The sequence below is a fragment of the Rhineura floridana genome, chromosome 11 (assembly GCF_030035675.1).
Source record: "Rhineura floridana isolate rRhiFlo1 chromosome 11, rRhiFlo1.hap2, whole genome shotgun sequence".
Taxonomy (NCBI): domain Eukaryota; kingdom Metazoa; phylum Chordata; class Lepidosauria; order Squamata; family Rhineuridae; genus Rhineura; species Rhineura floridana.
In genome coordinates, this window is record NC_084490.1 from 48,924,079 (window position 1) to 48,945,681 (window position 21,603).

The following is a 21,603-nucleotide window of genomic DNA, read 5'->3' on the forward strand; positions in this document are numbered from 1 at the left end:
AAGCAACCTAAGAAGCCTTGCTTTGGTTCATCAGAATCTCTCTCTTCCCCTTCATTTTAGAGCATTTTTATTATGATTGTGTGCTCGGAGACCTTTTTTGAGCACTCCCATTTTAAACAATGGCAATCATTATGACACAAGTAAGGAACAATACAAATAGCTCCCCCTTCCCTCCCTCCAAAGAATGAAAAATATCATATTTGGCTTTTATCTCTGTATATGCTTAAATGGAGTCATGGAATTTATGTCACACAAATCCTTCTCAGTCTCTGTCTTCTGTCTTGATGAGAGATTAATATAATTACCGCTTTGTAAATAATAGAGTCCAGGTAACGAGGTGTGTAATCTTTCATAATTATCATCTTCCCAAAGTGGATTGTCCATGATTTCCAGCTGAATCAGGGAAATATAATTCAGCACATGGATTTTCTGATAAATGATTTTCTAGATAAATGACAGAAATCAAAACACTGGAGAGTGTCCATGAGTTTTCCTATCACAAGCAGCTTTTTGTTTTCTTTGGGTAATATTCAATGTTAGGCATGCACTAACATTCAGCTCCATTGAAATCAATGGGCTTGTGCATTGATTTCCATAGGTCTTCTCTATTTAAGTATTTAATCAGAAGTTTTGTGTGGATTTCTCCCAATAAGCACATATTTGCAAAGCAATTTCCCCTAATATAAGACACTTTTGTATATTATTTTCACTAATATATGCATTTTCTTTAGCACACTTAAACTTAGTATATGCACTTTGGTGCAGAGTACTAGGCTGGAGAATTGAGTTGCACATCACTATTTATTTTATTTATCTATTAAATGTATATAAAGTCCTTCCTCCTACAATGATCTTAAGCAGGAACAAGAAAGTGAACCTTGACCTGGAAGCCCTCTTTTTAAGCTACTTCTTCCTGCAATAGTCCAGGACAGCCTTTCCCAACCAGCATGCCTCCAGATGTTGTTGGACCACAACTCCCATCTTCCTGACCATTGGCAATGCTGGCTGAGGCTGATGGGAGTTGTGGTCCAACAACATCTGGAGGCACACTGGTTGGGAAAGGCTGGTCCAGGAACTGTGAAAAACCAGAACTCTATAATTATTCCACATCTCCCTTTTTTAATAACCAAAACATATATCTAACATGACAACATTGACAATGCAACCCTCTGCACATGTCTATTCAGAAGTAAGCCTTACTGAGTAAGTGGGGTTACTCCCAGGTAAGTGAGTACAGGATTGCTGCCTGAAAGCAACTTTTCAAAATAACATTACATTCAGTAATTTTTAAAGCTCTACATTCTTCCAAGGACAGTAATCTTTTCAGTGACTGCTGCTCCTGTTATCAATGTTTAAATATAGGACTTTGTCCATTTAAACTGACATTTGTGTGTCAGGCTGTTGTTTAAAATATTGAAAATACAGTTTTCAAATATAGGGAATCTTCATCACCTGATGATGGTATTTCTTCTTGAATTCTTTACACTATACTTGATAGCCTTCATATATTGCAAAATGTCCCTTTTCCTGGCAACTCTCTGTCTTTTTTGCTGGGCATTGCTGGAAGCTATGGTGTGACTTCTTGCCACACAGCTTTTGTAATCCTCCTGGTATAGAGACAGAAAGATCTGTCAATTCCAGTTCTCTCGGTTTCCCATCTTTCCAGTCTTAAATTCACTTCCATACATTTCTGCAGCAATTTTAAAAAAAAATTCTTATGAAAATTCTCCAGCATTTTAGGATAAATTTCTACTAATAAACACATTTTTGTAGGGAGTTTTACTAGTGTATACATTTTTGCAAGCCATTCCTCATCAGATAATGCATTTTTGCATGTTAGTTTCACTAATATATTCATTTTATGCACACTTTCCCCTAATATATGTACTTTTGTAAATTTTTGGATTGGCGAACTGCACTGCAGAATTTCATCAAGCAATTTCTCCTAATTGACAATTATTTCATTAAGCAATTTCTCCTAACAATGCATTTTTGTATTTTCACTGATCCAGTTTCATGCACACTTTCCCCTAATAGATGCATTTTGGTAAACATTGGTTGGTTGGACAACTACATTGCAAGATTTGGATACATGTGAATTTCAAAGGATGGCTGTGTCTCGGTTCTCATATTATTTTGGAAAGTGCGAATTTGATAAATTTGGCTTGAAATGCAAACTGAATTGAGATTCTTGCCTATCCCTATTCCAGTAGTGAATGTCTCTCTTATTTTCTTATATTTTCCTATTAAGTGTGTGTAACAGCAAAGTGCAATTATGAAGTATGCATAGCCAAAATGCCGTTATGCAAATCTGTGCTGAGACCACTCTTGGACTACTGTGTACAGTTTTGGTCAACTCACCTCAGAAAGGATATTATAGAGTTGGAAAAAGCTCAGAAAAGGGTAACCTAGATGTTCAAGAGGTTGGAACATTTCCCCTATGAGGAAAGGTTACCACATTTGGAGCTTTTTCATTTTGAGAAAAGGCAAGTAACGGAGGCATGGTAGAGATGTATAAGATTATGCATGCAGAAAATAGTCAGGGAGATGCTTTTCTCCCTCTTGTAACACTAGAGCTGGGAGACATCCAATGGAATGAAATGTTGGAAGATTCAGGATAGAAAAAAGGAAGTACTTCTTCACACAGAGCATAGTTAAACTATGGGACTGACTCTCTTTGCCTTCTCTCCCCTTCTCTGAGAGCTTAATTTAAACTGACTGAGGCAAACACATCATACATTTAAAGCACAAGGCTTCCTTCCCCCATAGAATCCTGGGAACTGTAGTTTACTCCTCAGATAGCTACAATTCACAGCACTCTTAACAAACTATCATTCCCAGGATTTGGGGGAAGTCAGGTGGTTTAAATGCAAACAAAATGTATAGTGTGTCCGCAGCCAGTTTTTCCCTCTCTCCATCTGTCTGCACTCTGGTGGTAACCGCTTGGAATATGCTTGTTTTTCTCACTACCCCTTGGAGAAAAAGATTAAACCTAGTCTAACAAAGTGTAGTCTTCAATAGGAGACACTCCCCCCCCATGTTCTTAAGGAATTAGTGATTGACCCTTGACCTGGAAGTCCTTCCTTTTATTAGGTTTTCCCTGCAACAGGCTAGCTATTGTAAAGAACCCAAACTCTCTAATCATTCCACACCTTTTCTAGTTCTTTTCATGAACCTTGAAAAGGTTTGAGCTGAGCACCACTGAGGCTCCCAGAGATAAAACGCCAGACTGTTGAAACCTTGAGAAGAACCACTTTGAGCTTCTTTGAGCTTGGCACCCAAATGAGTGCAAGTGGAAGCTCATCTGTGCTGTTTTAGGGGTGCTTTGGGGTTCACTTGGGTGCCTGGTGCCAAAGAGCTGTGTGACAACTGGGAGGAGTGAATCAAGGCGGAACCTGTTATTCTCCTGACAACTGTCCACTTCCCCCTTGTGCGAATGCCAATCCCACATTTTGAGAATCTTGTCAACAAACAGGTTGCCTCTACTGCTGGGAGCAAGTTACAAACAAGGAAATGTCATGGAAGTTCAGAGTTTCAGCTAGTCGAGAATGTGACCTGAGGGTTTCTCACTGTACAGTCTTTGAGGCACAACACCTAGTTCCTTTGAAGCTGGCAGTTTAGTTTAATTTCCCTTTGCAGTGGGGTGGGGGAAAGAAGAGAGATATACCGGCTTGGTAAGAGTATATTAAGAAGGATTTGGGATGGAGGTTTGTCATTACTTGGAAATAAACCCTGGTATCTTGGCCATTTCTTTCAGCAAGGCATGAGTAATTAACCCAGATTAAAGCAGCTTTAGCCTCAGCTGAGTTCAGCCAGGTAACCATCTGCCTGGACAGTGCCCATGTCTAGCTGTGAGGTTTCCAACAGAAGCTGTGCCCACTGTTACCCTGATTTTAAAAATGATGAAAAACTGGTTGGGTGGTTGGTTGCATTGAAAACAATGGCATGGGACTTGGTTGCAATTAACGTATGCTGTGTTGATTTCAAAGGGGCCCAGGCTGCTTCTTCACTGGGCATTTACTGTGGAATGGGCACCCTTGTTCACTCACGTTTTACAGGTTATCTCCATGATGTTATGAACAAAAACCCCCTCCTCTCACATTTTCCATGTTCAGCTTACATTTGCCCCCACCTGAGCTCAGAAAACACAACTTTAAAAACACACACAATGAAACAACTATACAATTTCCCCATATGTAGATAACCTGTCTTGTAGCTGTTCAGTAAGTTTGGCATGTTGTGACATATATAGATTGATCTAATGATCTCCTTCTCTATGGTCCATCTGTCTTTTCTAGGAATAGGCTCTATTACTTTACCCCTTCCCTTTCCAACTAGCATTGCCTTTATATCTGTTTCTTTTCTCTCTGTCCCCACCCATGCTCCCCTCCCCCCCGCAAATTGCAGCAGTGGAAACAATCAAGTTTGGGAGTGAGAATTATTTTCCTGCACACCATGGTCCCAATGAAAATCACCCCCCCCCAAAAAAAATGGATCTGGGAAAAGGGAGACTGTGCACTTGGCTACAGAAGTTTGCAGCAGAACTGCTATTTCAATTTTAAGCAATATCTCTTTGGCCTCATTAAAAATGATTTGGTGTTACTAAATTGTTCAGGTCTGCAAGCATCCCTGATCACAAGAAGCTTTTACTGGAATGTCCCTCCACCCCTTTTTGTCTGTGCTTCTTTAACGTATTATCAGTACCTTGGCAATGATTCCTGAAAAGCTGACAGTATGGTTTTCCCTAGCACGTCCCCTAGTCATGTGCATCTTTCATGTCCATTTTCCAAGTTTCCATGGAAAACTGATGTGCCTGTTTGATTTTCTTCCACTTCTCTTCATGCTGCCATTAAAGTAATTTGTGTCCTTCAGCAAAAGGCCCAAAGGTTTGCATGCATGTGTGCTCCACTTATTGTCATGTTTTTTCTTTCCTTTTGCTCTCTGCCTGACAAGGAAACTGTGTGTTTCACTGTAGGCTAAAGACAAATATAGTAACACCTAGACTTTATGTTTTCAGAATCGGGGGTCAGCCATTGTGTCTCTGTGCCAGAATCCTAGGTGAACATAAGAAGAGTTCTGCTGGATCAGGCCAAGGGCTCATTTAGTCCAACACTGTTCTGACAGTGACCAGCCATATGCCCACAGGAAGCCAAAAAACAAGACTTGAGCACAACATTGCTCTCCCTACCTGCAATTCCCAGCAACTGGTATTCAAAGGCATCCACTGCAACCTATCAGAGACTAATTTAATCAGTCTGCATGCATGCCTGCAACACCTGGCCATTTTTGTTCTTTTTTGTGTGACTACAAAATCCAGGCAATTTTTTTTGGTCTTTGTTCCTCTCCCACCTTCCCCTGCTTTGCAAACATCTTACCTAAGGGACAGTTCTGGAGAACTCAAAACCAGGTTCTCCATTTTGTTACAATTTGGTTGGCCCTAATAAATGCATTGCCCAGTTGCAGAATTTATAGCAAGAGTTTCACTTGTGAAATTGAGTTGTGTTTTCTCTCACATGCTGATAATTTCTCTTGCAAAACACAGCAACTTCCCTTACAATAAGAGAATGCAGGTGGAAGGACTATTAGTGCTCAGTATTAATGCTGGAAACTCACACACACGCACACACACACACACACACACACACACACACACACACACACACACACATGTTGCTGCCCCTGCTTGTTTTGCTTTGCTTTGCTTGCCCTCCCCACCACCTAACCTTAGGAATGCCGACCCTACCTACCCCACCCACCACCTCACCAACCCCCCTACTTCCCCCAGGCTTTGCCAAACTTCCCCTCTCCTTAGACTTGGTAAAGCCTCCTTCCCCCACTCTACAAGTCACCAATCGTCCCTTTACCTCCCCTCCCCTTACCTCCTTTCCTCCCCCCCCAACAGATCACCAAGCCTCCTCCTTTCCTCCTTCCCATAAGTTGCCATGCCTCCTCCTTCCCTTTAGACCTCTTCCTGTGAGGAGGAAGGAAGCAGAGGAGGGAGGCTGCTGGCTGAGGCAAGCTGCACAGGAACTCCTGTTCCAGCCTGTCCTGACTGTTCCTCCATGGCTCACCTGAGTCACCCTGCTACTGCCACCTCGCTCACTCTCCTGCTGTGCCTGCTATCCGCCATAGCCCTGCAGCATCACCACCACCTTGCTCACTTGCTCTCTCACCCGCCTGCCTCACTTGCCCACCCTGCCCACTCATCTCCTTGCTCACTCACTTGCTCACTTCATGCCTCCTTACTCACTTGCCACATCTCACCCGCCAGCCACCATGGAAGGCTGTCATCGTGCTGCATGATGACAGCCTTAGACACATATAGTTGTTGGAAGATATATTGCTGCCACAAATCTTTCCCTATTCATATGTTTGGCTTCATTATTATTTTTTTAACAAGACCTAAGGTTTACTTTAGAAAAAAGCATCTTTCAAAATTGGAACATCAAAAAATTGATTTTTTAAATAGTAATTTCAAAAAAACAAAAACATCTGGAAAATGTCATTCAGGTTGGAAGGCTCTGATACTTGTGGCCTGTGGGGAATCAGGTGCACTGTATAAGTTCACCCATTTCCTAAAATAAGGGCCATACCAGTGTACCCCAGTTTCCCCCCACTCTAAAATATTTCTAAATGACAAAGTCAATTTTCTCTGTCCAGGAATAGCTTGACTTTGTCTTGCACATGGATGGGCAACTCAGCTCAGCATGGTTAGTTAGAATGCTGCGAGACTGGTGGAATCCTCAGCTTTCACTATTTAAACCCTTAGTGGTGTTGGGCGACAAGTGCAGAAAGCAGGCAGTGTATTTGTGTGGGAGACGCTGCATTTTCATTATGACCAAATGTTTGTCAGTACCACAGAGGGCTGAGAAAATGTATAATCAACAACCCCTTTGGGCTATTATGCCAGCAGAGAGAACAAGTTTATTATCAAGAGTAATTAGCTTGCTCCAAAACCAGTAAGTAAATAAGTAAGAAATACTTCTGAAGTCAGACATTGTTGGACAGGCAACACCCTTCCTATACAATACCACAAGAAAAATGTTGACTGGTGAATTATTTTCGTGAGTGAGAAAACTGAGAATGGGAAAATGCAATATGTGGGAAACCAGTGAGGTTAAAGCTATGGTTGGAAATGAAATGGGAAATAATGTAGTCTCACTCACTTAAGATTTGTGGTGTGGGGCTTCTTTGGGAGGACATCAGGTACTGCCATAACAACATACTATCCCACCTCAGCAAAAGTAATTTGCTACACAAAATTCTGCTATATATATTTATGCGGAATATTTATGGAAATGTTGCCAGATGATTCAAAAATCCCACTGGAAATGTTATTTGTTGACAGCCAGTGATCTTTTTCAAGTATAACAGCTGACTTCAATATTCAGTTTCAGGATTTGATATTTAACAGTTGTTCAAGTACTTGTTCAAGACAATTGACATGCAAAGACATTATTTAATAACTGACAGCTATTGATAGAGTGAATTTGCAATTAATGTTTAATTGTATTTGAGATGAGCAATGGTAGTATTTCATAGCTGGTTTTATCTTTGTTGCTTGATAAAATCAATCCATTCAAGAGATGTCAACAAGATTGAATCCCTTGGATTTGTCTTCCTTGGAAGAAAGGTGGGATATAAATGTAATAATAAAATAAATAAACATAAAATGGCTGTTATGGGGACATAGCATAACACAAAATGGCTGCCATGGGGGCATGACATAATGATTGCCACATCTAAAAGAGCAGAAAAAGAGACAGGACTATAAAATGATGCAGGCATGCCTCCATCAAATAATCAGCTACCCCATCAAATAATAAACGGTACCTACATCAGGTGACTTCCTTAAATCCTTCTTCAGTCACCTATTGAATGGCACACTTTGTTGCTTCTCCCCTCATTTTCTCTGCTTGTATCACATCACCTGGGTTGTATGGCTGGGACTCCTGGGAGTTGTAATCCAAAATATTTGGAGGGTACCAGATTGGGGAAGAAATGTTTCAATCACAATCAATCATTATGATAATTTCTAGCCGCTACTGCCTTTAAGTCCTCTCATGGTGGCCAGTCTGCAAAATACCACATGGAGGATGCTGGAAACAGCCTGTCTGTAGCAGTTTCTCTAGGCCCAGACTATAAAATGTAGAACTGTTGTGCAGCTGAACCTCCTTCAGCTCTACTAGCCTAGGCTTAAGCCAGTGTGGTAGAGTGTTTAGAGCAGCTTTCCTCAAACTGGTGCCCCCTAGATGTCCCAGCAGCCCCAGTCAGCTTGGGCAATGGTCAGGGATGATGGAAGTTATCCAAAATATTTGAAGGGCATCGGGTTTAGGGCAGGCTAGTTTAGAATACTGGACTAAGAGTGGGGAGACCTGGGGCTCAAATTCCCACTTAGTCATTAAGCTCACTGGGTGATCTTTGGTCAGTCACTCTCTCAGCCTAACCCATCTCATGGGGTTGTTGTTGAGGATAAAATTGCATGCGGGGGGGGCAGTGAGTGTGTTACCCTGAGCTCCTTGGAAAAAGTGCAGGGATACATGTGATTAATAAAATGGTTCCCACCCCCACCCCCAATCTTGTCTACATTTCCCCATTTGTTTCTTTTTGCCCTCCTGCTTTACATGATCCAGAACACATTTTGGTTCTAGGGAAAAAATAATTTCCACCTACCCATCCCATACACTTTGGAATTGCTGATGACTTTTCAGATCCATTTCTGGACTTTTTTTGGTGGCAATCGTGGTGGCAAGAAAAATAAATGTGCAATTCTTGGGTGAGAAAATGAACACCAAGGCGAAGGTGGAGAAAGGAATGACAATCTCAAGGAACAAAGACTCCAAAATAAAGAGATCTCTAAACCTTACAGATTAAGAGGCACTACGGGGAGAAAACCCCAAATCCAGTTATCAGTATCTGAATTTTTGTTTCTGAGTAGATTTGTGCTCCAAATTGACCTTCTTCTGTGCTATTGATACAGAATTTTCAATGTATGTTCTCTGAACATTTGAATATTTACTGAATATTCCCCAAATATCTCACATCAGCATTTGACATACAGTGCTATTTGATGTCAGTATTTGAAATTTAACAGTTGATATTTGACAATGCTTAATCTTTGATGTGAAATACTATTTAATAATTGACTGCAGATTTTATATTGGACTCCTGCCAAAGTAGAGTTGTGCAGAATATTCTTAGATTTTGATTTTTGGGTGAAAAATAGCAATGCTCAAATATTAACACACCCTACCCTGTTCCTGTTCAGTGTCATTCTTTCTCCTTATCTAGAGCTGCTTTGGTACAACCCCATCACCTCCCAGTCTCTCCTTTCTCTTTCCTAGATCAGTCACAGGAATGACCCCAACTAAACAGGCACCATATAATGATTGTGATGACATAATGGTGCTCCATAGCCAATCAGATTTAATGATATGATGTCACTGAGGGCAAATGAGGGAAACTGAGAGTAAGGTCAATTTCCAGGACATAGGTGATCCCAACCAATCAGGGACCATATAGTGAATAGAGTGACACCTCAATACTGCATAGTCAATCAAATTTGGTGACTTCATAACATCACTGAGGGCAGATGAAATCAAATGAGATTCGAATTGTGCAAACATTTCTCAAGAAGTGTCAAAATCATCAACAAAGGAAGCATTTTTGACACTCAATTATAGTTCAAAAATGGAGTTGTTTTGTCTCATGCTTAGATTTTATGTGAGATTGCAATTCAACTGTAGGACACAATTAAGTTGGATCAGGAAAGCTATGTTTCCTCCTGTAGGCAAAAGAGGCTATTATTCATTGCAGTGGCACTTTCTGTTGCCAAGTGTTCATCATAAATAATAACACCATACTCCTATTTTTTTTCCCAAGGAGCTGCTGACGCGTGCAGCATCTTCAAATCGTATGATATCTGCAGGCAGCTTGCCTTTGGGAAATTATCCTTGGCATGAATAATTACAGCACCCAATGCTATGAGTTTAGAAGGGAAAAAATAAATCCCAACACACACAAACCAAGAAAGGAGCTCAACCAGTACTGGGTGAACACCCTCTGCAGAAAGTATAAATAGAGACCGGTGGGGATTGGAGCCCAGCAGTCTTACTTTGTAACAAGCGGTGCCTCTTGCTTTCTGCTTAGCACTAGAGATCCTTCATTACTGTCACTATGAGCTGCGGTCAAAGGCACACAGTCTTAGCAGCTGGGAGAAGCAGCAGTGGCAGCTGTACTTTTGGTGGAGGAAGGGTTGCCTCTGTCTCCTCCGGACTACACACTTCTTGTGGGATAGGCAATGGGAGAGCTAACTCCTCTGGCCGGAGCCATGTTGGAGGAGGTTCCACTTGTGCCTATGGAGCAGGACGAAGCCACTGCTCAAGTGGCAGCTGCAGTGGGGGTTTTGTTAGTGGTGGCCATCATGGGGGAAGTGGTGGTTTGGCCGCCGGCTCCCACGTCGAGAACTCTGCTGCTAGAGGTGGTGTGGTTGGTGGTGGCCATGTGGGTATGGTTGGTGGCATCCCTGCTGGAGTTGTAGCTGGTGCCCATGCTGGCATGGTAGGTGGCATGGGTGGTGTAGTTGGAGGTGCTCACCCCGGTATGGTTGGTGGTATGGGTGGCATGGTTGGGGGTGTCCCTGCTGGCATGGTTGGCGGCATGGGTGGTGTGATTGGAGGTCATGCTGGTATGGTTGGTGGCATGGGTGCCATGGTTGCTGGTCCTGCTGCAGTTGGTGGATTGGGTGCTGACCCTGTTTGTGGAGGTGTGTTCTCTAACTTTGATGAGAAAATGACCATGCAGAACCTCAATGACCGTCTGGCCAGTTACCTGGACAAGGTCCGATGTCTGGAGGAGGAGAATGCTGACCTTGAGTGCCGGATTAGGGAATTTTATGCTAAGCAAGGCCCGCTCTGTGAACCAAAGGACTATACCCAATACCACCAACAAATTGAAGATCTTAAGAACCAGGTAGGGTGCCAATTCCACACCCACTTTTAGTACTTTTTGCTTTTGTTTGCACCTATTACAAGGAGCAGGTCTTCCCACCTGGCTTAAACCCAGTTCTGAAATGACAATTGTGTGAAGCCAGTTCACAGTTGTGACACACAAAAGACTGAAAAACTTTTAAGCTTGTTCTTGGAATCACAAACTCTTTCATTCACTAGATATTGTTTCCCAAAAACTTGTTTTTTAATGATTTTAAAAAGTAAGGTTTTAAATGTTTTGTGATACGGACTCTACAAAACTAGAATGGCAATTAATAAGCCTTTTAAAAAAAAAACTGGAAGAATCTTCAATTCATATTGGAGTAGCACTTTTAAGGTTCATCTGCAGTTTCTACTGCTATCATTCCAACTATATGGGAGCTGGTGCACATTTTGGGTTGTCTACAGTGGTGTGGAAAGCATCTTGCAATGCCCATGGCACAGTATAGTGGACTGTGGGGTGGTAGCACCCACCTGACCTCCCGAAAGCTGGTCCCTGCTGCTTACCAGGAAAGAAGTGGGTGAGATGGCAGAGAGGATGATGTGGTGCAGATCCACTGACAGTAATGCTGGACTGGCTATGCCGGTCTGTTTGCATCACACTGACCTCCCTGCCGCCTTGCCCCTACCCTTCTCCTTCCCAGTAAGCGACAGCGACTCAGTTTTTGGGAGGTCAGGTGAGTGCCACCATGCGGTCCACTATTGCTATGGTGAGCTGTTGCACATCAACTTGCTATGTAGAAAGAGCCTCTACAGGGAGGAATTTATGTGGTCTCCACACTTTCGTGCATACCAGCCTGAAAGAAAGCAGAAGGAAGGGTTATGTGGTGCTTGGAATTTGGCAATTGCGCAAAGCCAGATGTGGTAGGATCCAGTGCTGACACAACTCCTGAAGACAGAAAGGCCAGAGGGTATTGATTTCTTTCCATTTGTGATCATGCTGGCTTGCTTGCTGGAGGTTCAACTGTGCATAGATATGTAGCAGTTATGGACAGATTGCACACATGGACACAAAGACAGTGTAAGACTGATAAACATCTGGTGCGAGGAAGTTGATATAGTCTAAATCCTAACACTAGATCTTCATATGCAAGAGAAAAGAGAGCAGGGTGGTAACTAGTCTCTTGCTAACTATGTCTTTACCCAGCTCATTGGTACAAGTGTGGAGAACAACAAACGCCTTCTGTGCATTGATAACAGCAAGCTGACTGCTGATGACTTCAGAACCAAGTGAGTAGTTTTCAGAAAACAAGGGGGCTATATGGAGCAAATGGGTCTTTATTATATTGGGGCCCATTGCCTGGGGGGATATTCTTGGTGCCTTACATTGTCTCCTATTGGGATTCTCTGGAGCTTGGAGGTGTTTGTCCTTCCAGACATCAAGGAGTGGAGAAGTCTATTCTGTGGAAATATATGAGGTTCTGCAGAACTGAGGGTCATCAATGCCCTAGGGCTGGCATGGAGAACTTGGAGGCCTCCAGATGTTGCTGGACTACAACTCCCTTCATCCCTTATCCTTGGCTATGCTGACTGAGGCTAATGGGAGTTGGAATCCAACACTTCTGTGGGAAAAGTGACTAATAAACAACAAAACAACGTCTGGAGAGCCACAGTTTCCCTACCCCTGCTGTAGGGCAGAGGAGAGGGACTGTGATTCAAAGTACCTGAGTCATGACAGCAAAGCCAAGTTTGACACCACACCTGGCAAAAGAAGCCATCTTGTTTATTGGGCATCTCCCCTTGTCTCTTCTTTCTATATCATCAGGCAGGGGATGCATCTCCCACAGTGTGGGAAAGGCTGGTCTCAAAAGCCCACCAGAGTCTGCAGGCCTGAACTGCTAGGGTGTAATATGACAATCACCATTGGCCTCCCCTGTGGAGGGACCAAAATTATAACCTAGCAGCGAGTAACAGGTTCTCATGTTCTACTCCTTGTGGCTTAGGTATGAGACGGAATGCTGCCTCCGTCAGAATGTAGAGGCCGATATCAATGGCTTGAATCAAATCCTGGATCAGCTGACAGTCTGCAGGTCTGACCTGGAAATGCACTGTGAGAACCTGCAGGATGAGCTCTGTTGTCTGAAGAAGAACCATGAGGAGGTGAGGGATACCATATTTTTCTTTAACAAAGTCGACATGGAACATGTGGAATAATGCTGTCCTGATTCCAACTGCCTTAAATTAATAATACTTCTGAGTGTTAAAGATGCATGTTGTAAGAATCAACAGGGATCTTGGCAGCCATCCTTAGAAGCTCCTGAGCCAAGCTTCTTAGGATGTACCATGGGGAAAGGCATGGACAGATAAAAAAAAGCACCCTGCAAGAGTCTCGCAACAATAGGCTGCACAAAAAGAGATCCAAATTATATCCGAAAAGCAGTTGTATTGTACTAATATTAGCTTTCAACCATATAAAAACCATATAAGAACCCTGAAAGTCTTGTTCAACTTCCTATAGTTGAATGATTACTTCTGATTCCTTAGGGAGGAAAGTTTCTTCTTAGATTCCAGTTTGAATGATGAAGTGCACTAGTCTTTCCAGGACAGCTGCCTCATAGGTTTTCATTATATTAATCCAGATCCACAAACTACAGAGGTAGCTCTCAAAGGATGCATTAGGATGCCATGATAAACCAAAGTTTATTTTGAAGGCACAAGCCTAGCCTTGCCTTCTTCCTCCTTGGCTGCAAGGAGAAGTTGAGAAGCTTTTATTTATTTATTTATTCACCGCACCTTGTCATGTCATCTGAACTCAAAATCTGTGATTAACCTTAACTATGGTTTGTTTGAAACAAATCCACTTCAAACTGTGGTTTACAAAGCTGGCTTGTTTGAACAAACCATAGTTAAAGACTAACCACAGGTTAGGACAGGGGTAGCTTAAAGGTGCCATTCAGATGTTCCAGATTAAAACTACTGGCCCAGGATGGTGGAAGTTGTAGTTGACAGCATCTGGGGCACACCATGATGGCTACTACTAGTTTAGGGTTTAGATGTAACACTAAATTGTAGTTCATTGAAATTGAAAGTCAAAGCTTCCAATCTCCTCAGAGCTGCATTGGAGGAGGAGAGAGGAGGAAAAGCTCATGAGCCCAGAGGAAGGCTAGACGTAATCTCATCATGATATTATTTCTATCATTTATCATGATGACTGAACACAGCAAAAGCATTTTAAGGGGTGAAGCAGGTCTGCTTAAGGATATGATGGGGCCATTTGCTATGTTGTACAGCTACACTAAGCTCAGCAAACCCTGGGAAAATGCATGCTACAGATGTGAAGATTGTTGCCTCACTTGTTTGCATTTTCTGTGTTTTTGTTTAGTTTCAAAATGTGTTTATAGTCTTTTTGAAAATGCATGTGTTGTGCTTCATTATTATCTTTCCATTTAGAACAGCGTTTATGTCTTTTCTCACCATGACAAGAAGCTACCAGCTAAGCAATTCTGCCTGCTCTGTGGGCGACATTCTATACAATCAGAAAAAGTATGGTGTGGCCCTCTTAGGACTGTACCGATTTTAGATAGCAGATGGATCATGTGTTTGTACACCCCTCCCACATAAAAAGGCAATGTATGTGACAGGGAGAGTAACATCAACCTACCTTTTCTCTCTGCTGTTTTTACACGTAGGGAGCAATGTATTAACATTGGGGAACATTCCGATGGTGCATTTTGACAAGGCAGAGCTTGAAGGAGGTTGTACGACAGGCTTTAAAATGAATGGATTGGCTCTAAAAATTAGATAGCTAAATAAATGCTTCTCCAGCCAACAAAGAAAATTTGATCCGACAGATCATCAGTCCCTAGCAAAATTGCTTAGAGCAGGGATAGGCAAACTGTGCCCCTTCATCTGCAACCCTTCTCATCCTCGGCTATGGGACCATGGTGACTGGGCCTGATGGGAGTTGTAGTCCAACAACATCTGGAGGATCACAGGCTGCCCACCTCTGGCCTAGAGGCTCTTGTATTTGCATAGTTGTTATTGTATCCAGAGCTTGGAAAAGTTAATTTTTTGAACTACATCTCCCATCAGCCTAATCCAGTGGCCATGTTGCCTAGGGCTGATGGGAGTTGTAGTTCAAAAAAGTAACTTTTCTAAGCTCTGAGTATCACTACATTGAGGAAGCCTGTTTGCATTAAGGGACATTCAAGCATGTGCATTTTGAAGTGTTGGTCCAGAGGGAATCCAGCTTGCCTTCCTGAGACAGATTTGCTACTTTGAATCTTGAGTGACTTCTATTATTATGGTTATTATCAGAGAGTTTGTTTGGGGCAGAGTGGAAGAGTAGCATGGAAAATGGGAGGCACCATGGGATAAGAAGGCACCATGGTAGTAGGTAGAGCTTTCATTTGGTTTGTGGATCTTTCTTGCAGGATATAACCTGCCTGAAGAAGCAGTCAACCGGTGATGTCAATGTGGAAGTCAATGCTTGCCCTGGACCAGATCTGAAGAAGGTCCTGGAAGAGATGAGGTGCAAGTACGAGGGAATGATTGAAAACAATCGCAAGGAGGCTGAAACGTGGTATGGATCCAAGGTAAACTATACATCTTCATGTCCATAATACATAAAGTGAAACTGAGACACATGATGGATCCAGACATTGGTTAATACAAAATATGTCAAGCCTGCTTGGATACCACCCCTTGAAATGGAGAAATCATTCACACCTATTTCATGTTGTATGTGGCCTGCCTGTGTAGTTACACATTGGTGAGAGAAAACACTTAGATGTGTTCAGAGGCACTCTCTTTTCATAATCACTTCATCTGTATTGACACTGAAAATGTCTGAGGTTCAGCCCTGATTTGCACTAAGTCTTCCATACAGATTGCTTCCACAGCTGCACCCCCTTGGGACTGCAGTCCTTTCCCCACCTTTTACACAGAATTCAGATAATGTTGTTTCAAACTCTTATGGTTCAGTCCATCTCCCTCCCTCCCTCCCTCCCTCTCTCTCTCTTCCATGATTAACACAAACATCTTCCACACAAAGGTACAGAAGCCCTGTCCTCCCTTTGACTCTGGTCACCACCCTACTCTTAGCTATGTTCTCATTAGGAAGTGTAAAGAGGAAGACCATGTGTGATGATTTGGAATAATGAGATGTCAAAATCCGTTTTAAATATGAATTGCATAAGGTGATTCTGCAAGGGGCAAATGATGTTCCTGCAAGGGGTAAATAATGTTCACAGTGCAGATGGATGCTGATTGGACAACTCATAGCACATACCATACAAGTCTGATGTGTAGGTCTTCATTATAATCAACAAGAGAGGGTCCCGAGCATATTTCCTTCACCAGGGAATATATCTAAAAAACCTGTACATTTGGGATTAAGGAAGAGGGTTTTCAAGCATGACTCCTAGAAAGATATGGATTCCAACTTTTCTTTCTTAAAAAAGTAGCCTCTACAGGACTGCAGTGGCCCTATAGGCTTGTGCATAAGTGCAGGTGCTTTTTGAATAAATACCCAGTGCTGGAAGCCCAGTTCAGATCAGCACCATAGCCTGGAGGCAGCATAAAACCTTTGCCTCCTCTATACTGTGGGTTCAGATCAGGACCTCTGTGCCTGCGATTTGCACTGCCAAAAGGATTGCATTCACCGGGATACTTTCATGGGTACTTTCACATTTGCATTGCACATAATCATAAGGAAGCCCCAGAAATACCCTTAGTTAGGAACATAGAAAGCTGCCATACACTCAATCATAGCATTGGCCCATCTAGCTCAGTGTTGTCTACATTGACTGGCACTGGCTTTCCAGGGCTTCAGACTCTGGGATGTCAGGGATTGAACCTGCGACCTTTTGCATGCAAAGCTGAGCTACGGCCTTTCCCTAATTCTGTGCGTTACAGATTGAGGAGGTGAATCGTGACGTCTGCACCAGTAGCCAGGAGATCGAAGACAGCAACAACAAGGTTACAGAACTGAGACGCCAACTGCAAGCCTTGCAGATTGACTGCGATGCCCAGTGCAGCCTGGTAAAAGAGACAGCAAGAGCATCCGTTGGCATCACTGGAGGCGTGTGCTGGTGGGGTGGTGGGGAGGGCCAAATGATGGCAGGGCAGCAACATGCCTCCATCTGATGAATGGGCACAAGCCACAACTTGTGAAGAGCAATGAGAGTGATGATGAGGGGGAGCTGGTGTGCACATCCGTGCTACCCACCTCTTGGGCTTACTCTGCATACTTTTAGAACGCCTGAAGAGGGCTTTAGTCTAGCTTCACCTGATCTTCTGCCACCCTTTTCCGTGCCATTGTGCTTTAGCGGCTAAAGCTTGTGCGGTGCAAACCTATGCATGGTTGCATAGTGCTGTACAATGAAACATAGCTCCAACGGTATGCTGATCACTGGTGCATGTGGCTTTGCAAGCCCCAATGATCAGCTGTGACATCAGGTGATTGACAGGTCAGTGACCTTGCCCTCCTGTCAAACTTGGCCTGCTGAGGGTTCAGGAGATAAGGACCAGGCCTTTCTGATGAATCCAGTTCCTCACCTCTGGAGAAAACCATGTACACAGCCCAGCTCACTTAAGGATTTTTTATCTATGCCTTTAAACACTTTACTAATGCATTTAAATTTAATGAAAAAAACTTACAAGTCAAAAATTCTGATGGTAGTCTGTGTCCCTGCTAGAACATTTTGCAGTTTTTCTTTGCAGAACCTCAGTTCCACGTGCTTAGTTACATTAAATCCATTTTATTTTTTAAATTGTTCTGATTAAAATATTAATTAATACAATGGCTATGCGTGTACAATCAAACCTCCTTTTTAAACAAAGGAATGGTGGGGTTTTTTGATTTGCTTCTCAGAGGGATACCCTGGAAGCCTCCCTAGGGGAAACAGAGCAGCGCTACAACAGCCACTTGGCTGACCTTCAGGAGCGCATTTCCTGCCTGGAGCAGCAGGTGGCACAGCTGCGGTCAGAAATGGAGTGCCAGAACCATGAATACATGGAGCTCCTTGATGTCAAAAGCCGGCTGGAGCAGGAGATTGCCACGTACCGCTGCTTGCTGGAGGGGGGACAGCATGATATTGTGTAAGTAACAAAGCACAGACTGTGGTTACCTCCAGATGAATCACATTAGGGGCATCTATGCTACTTGTATGTTAAGGATTATCTGAAGGGTGAGGCTTGTGGGCCCCACTACCCATCAGGGAATCCTCATTTGGCCCATTGATCTCTCTCCAGGCCCTACCCCCTCTCCTTGACCCCCCTTTCCCCCACTGCTGAGCCATAATCTCTGATGAGTAGAATGGGGGGAGTCCCCCCCCATGCTGCTTGGTTATTTGACGATTTCAGCTCAGCAGTGGGGAAGACGGAGCAGGGCTGAGTCCTGCTGCCAGGAGGAAGGGATCACACCCTTCCTCTCTGGGCACTTTGCCACGCTTCTATGCTGCATGGTGAGAAAGGGACCCCCTTTCTCACAGCACAGCATGGCATTAAATAGGGTTAGCATCTTATCTAAGATAAGATTTAGCAACTTGTGTCCATGTTGTGGGAAGGAAGAGGCTGCAGTTAAGTGCATAGGCTCCACAGTTCATTTGAGGACACAAAGGTGCTCCTTCACTTCAGATGCTTCATTTGTGATTTATTTATTCCACTGAGAACCTGCTCTTCCTCTGACAAGCTCAGAGTTCTTTGCATTGAGATCTCATCCAGGCAACGTTCAGATCTTAGTTTCAGAAGAAGGGCTGTGTCACCTGTGGTCTGAAGGCACATGAAGACACCATCTTGCTAAAGCTTAACAGGTCTATGTCTGGTTAGTGCCTGAATGGGTGACCACTCAGCAATCATATGTACATTGCCTTGGGTTCCATGATGGAAAAAGGCAGAATATCCATGTAAGAAAATAAATCCAATAAGCTGTGCCTTAAGAGCATCAGATCTCTCATCAGATGTTGAGAAGTGCAGATGGAGGTAATTCTTGCGTCCATATGATCTTCCCCAGCCAATAAATAAACACTCAGATGTTACAGCAGCTGATAACCAATAGGTGGTGCTGGGATCCTGTTGCTCAACATGTCAGAAATAATTGGTAGCCTCACTGATCAAGACTCTTCTCTCTCCCTGCAGTGGTGGAGCAGGAGCGGCTAGAGCCAGCAGCACATCTGGTGGAAGATCTGGTGAAGTCCGGACATCCCACACTCACGTGACCCATTCTGCAGGTCATTCATGCTATGGAGGCCATTCACATCACTAGATTACAGGAAAGGAGTACAGAAGGTGAGAAATGTTCCCTCCTTCAATCCTTTGTTTCCCCAGTATCTTTAAGAAAACAGGTGAAAACCCTACAGGATGTTGACACTATGTCGTGCTGGCACAGAGTGGTGCCTGGAGACAGGATACAGGCCCCTGAGAGCACTTACATCAGGGATGGGGAACCTGTGGCCCTCCAGATGTTGTTGGACTACAGCTCTCCGATTATTAACTGATGAGAACTGAAGTTCAACAACATCTGAAGGGCCATAGATTCCCAAACTTTAACCTAAATCAAGACCAGATTGAGATGAAATCCCAAGAGGCTCAAGCAGAATAAGTCAAAGATCAGAGCTGTGATGGCCTTCACAGAGGCTCACAACTGAAAAGGAAGGAAAAAGGGATTGGGAGGGAACAGGGAAGCAAGCAAACTCAGACATCAGTTCTTAAAAGTTACATAGTAGTTCTTATAATGAACAGCTTGAATGGAAGTAGTTGGTCTCTTAGTCAAGCTGGTGGAGAGGGCCCTGGTGTCCCATCTCACATGCACAACTATAGAAAGCCAGGCACTGATGCATCTGAACCAGTGAGTGATAGCTTCTCAAGTCTGGTGGCTTCCCTGGTAACAATAACAATAATCTGTGGACCACTGAATAACATTGAGGTCCTACTGATCTAAAGCCTGGTTTTCATGTTTGTGTTTTTATTTGCATTCAGAGGAATGAAACTATGCTATCTTTAAACAGGCCAATAGTTGTTGTCTCGAGAGTGTTTGAGTTTCTGGGCTTTATGGAGTGGAACTCTCTTACAGAATAAGGGAGAAGAAGAAACTCTCGAACTCACACAGCTTATTGCAATCTGTGCAGCTATTTTATTTTCTTCGATAGGTGTGTGTGTGTGTGTGTGTGTGTGTGTGTGTGTGTGAGAGAGAGAGAGAGAGAGAGAGAGAGAGAGAGAGAGAGAGAATGAGAGGTGTAGTGGTGGTGGGGCACAGGAAGGACCACATGCATGATTGGCAGCTTGCATACTATGATCTATGTTAGAATACTTGCAATTGCAAAATATGAGCTGCAGGCCAAAGACCAATATTCCATCCCCTGGAATACAATTAATGTGTAGATTTTATTTTTTTATCTTATTTAAAATACGTAGAGGCTGCCTTTAAGGGTCACAAAGTTACAGGACAGATAATGGGATTTACTGAAGATAATTGATAGGGCATGGATGATTAACATGTAGTCCTCCAGATGCTACTGGATTCCATTTCCCATCATACACCACCACTGGCTATGTTGGCTGAGGCTGATGGAAGTTGGAGTCCAACCACATCTGGAAGGACACTGGATCCCCAACCCTGGGATCGTTGACAATAATGAATACTTTAGACTAGATCCAAATATTGAATCACCCAAAATACAGTATATTGTGTGAACATGGACTGAAACATTTTCTGTTCATTGGAATGCTTGTGGACAGCACCATTGACATTTCCCTTCCATAGTGACTAAATCTTGTTGTTTTTACTTTTCTTCAGAGAACTGCAGGAGAATGGGCAGAAAGCACCCTACCTCCTGCCCCCAGAGAAGCATTCCTAGTAGTTCATCCAAGTTGCTGTTGGTCCATCTGCACAATGGTATCCTTCAAAGCTGATCAGAGGGCCCACGTCACTGTCTCCCATGCTACTTTCCCATTATTCTGCAACAAAGCATTCGCCCAGTCTCTGTTTCTTACCCAACATGCACCAGTGCCGTGGTTAGCAACCCGCTGGCCACTGAAAACAAAATAACTCCAAAATAAATCTCTGCTTTCCTCTTGATGTCACCAAAGGACTGTGTGTGAAATTTAAAAAAAAATTATCAACACTTTAAAAGCATCGTATAGATAATGCTAACCATCAAGTATAAAATTATGCATGGCGTGGAAAAAGTGGTTAGGCAGAAGGTTTTCTTCCTTTCTTATAACACGAGAACCTGTGGTCATCCAGTGAAGCTCAACAGTGGGGGAAACAACCGTCTTGTGGCACCATAAAGACTTAACAAATTTATTATGGCAAGAGACAAATGCAGCTAATGTTGAAATTGTATGGTGGGAGATTCAGGACAGACAAAAGGACATGCTTCACACAGTGCATAGTTAAAAGTTTTGAATTCACTACCACAAGATGTACTGATGGCCACCAACTTGGATGACTTTAACAGAGGATTAGACAAATTTATGGAAGATAAGGCTGTCAATGGCTACTGGACATGATGGCTATATATTATCTCCAGTATCAGAGGCAATAGGTCTCTGAATACCAGTGCTGGGGGAAATGAGTAGGAAAAGATCTTATGCTCAGGTCCTGCTTGCAGGCTTCCCCGAGTCATCTGGTTGGTCACTGTGAGAACAGAATGCTGGACTAGATAGGCCTTTG

The 21,603-nt window shown here is 43.1% G+C and overlaps 1 protein-coding gene across 1 annotated transcript; it reads left to right on the forward strand.

Annotated features, from left to right (window-relative positions):
* The first annotated feature begins 10,095 nt into the window (after positions 1 to 10,095).
* Positions 10,096 to 21,016, forward strand: LOC133365843 (keratin, type I cytoskeletal 19-like). Its single transcript, XM_061588172.1, has 8 exons — positions 10,096 to 10,971; positions 12,136 to 12,218; positions 12,932 to 13,088; positions 15,362 to 15,523; positions 16,845 to 16,970; positions 17,803 to 18,029; positions 19,068 to 19,217; positions 20,725 to 21,016. The coding sequence occupies exons 1-7, from the start codon at positions 10,177 to 10,179 to the stop codon at positions 19,192 to 19,194; spliced, it is 1,677 nt and encodes a 558-aa protein (XP_061444156.1). The 5' UTR covers positions 10,096 to 10,176; the 3' UTR covers positions 19,195 to 19,217; positions 20,725 to 21,016.
* Positions 21,017 to 21,603: the final 587 nt, after the last annotated feature.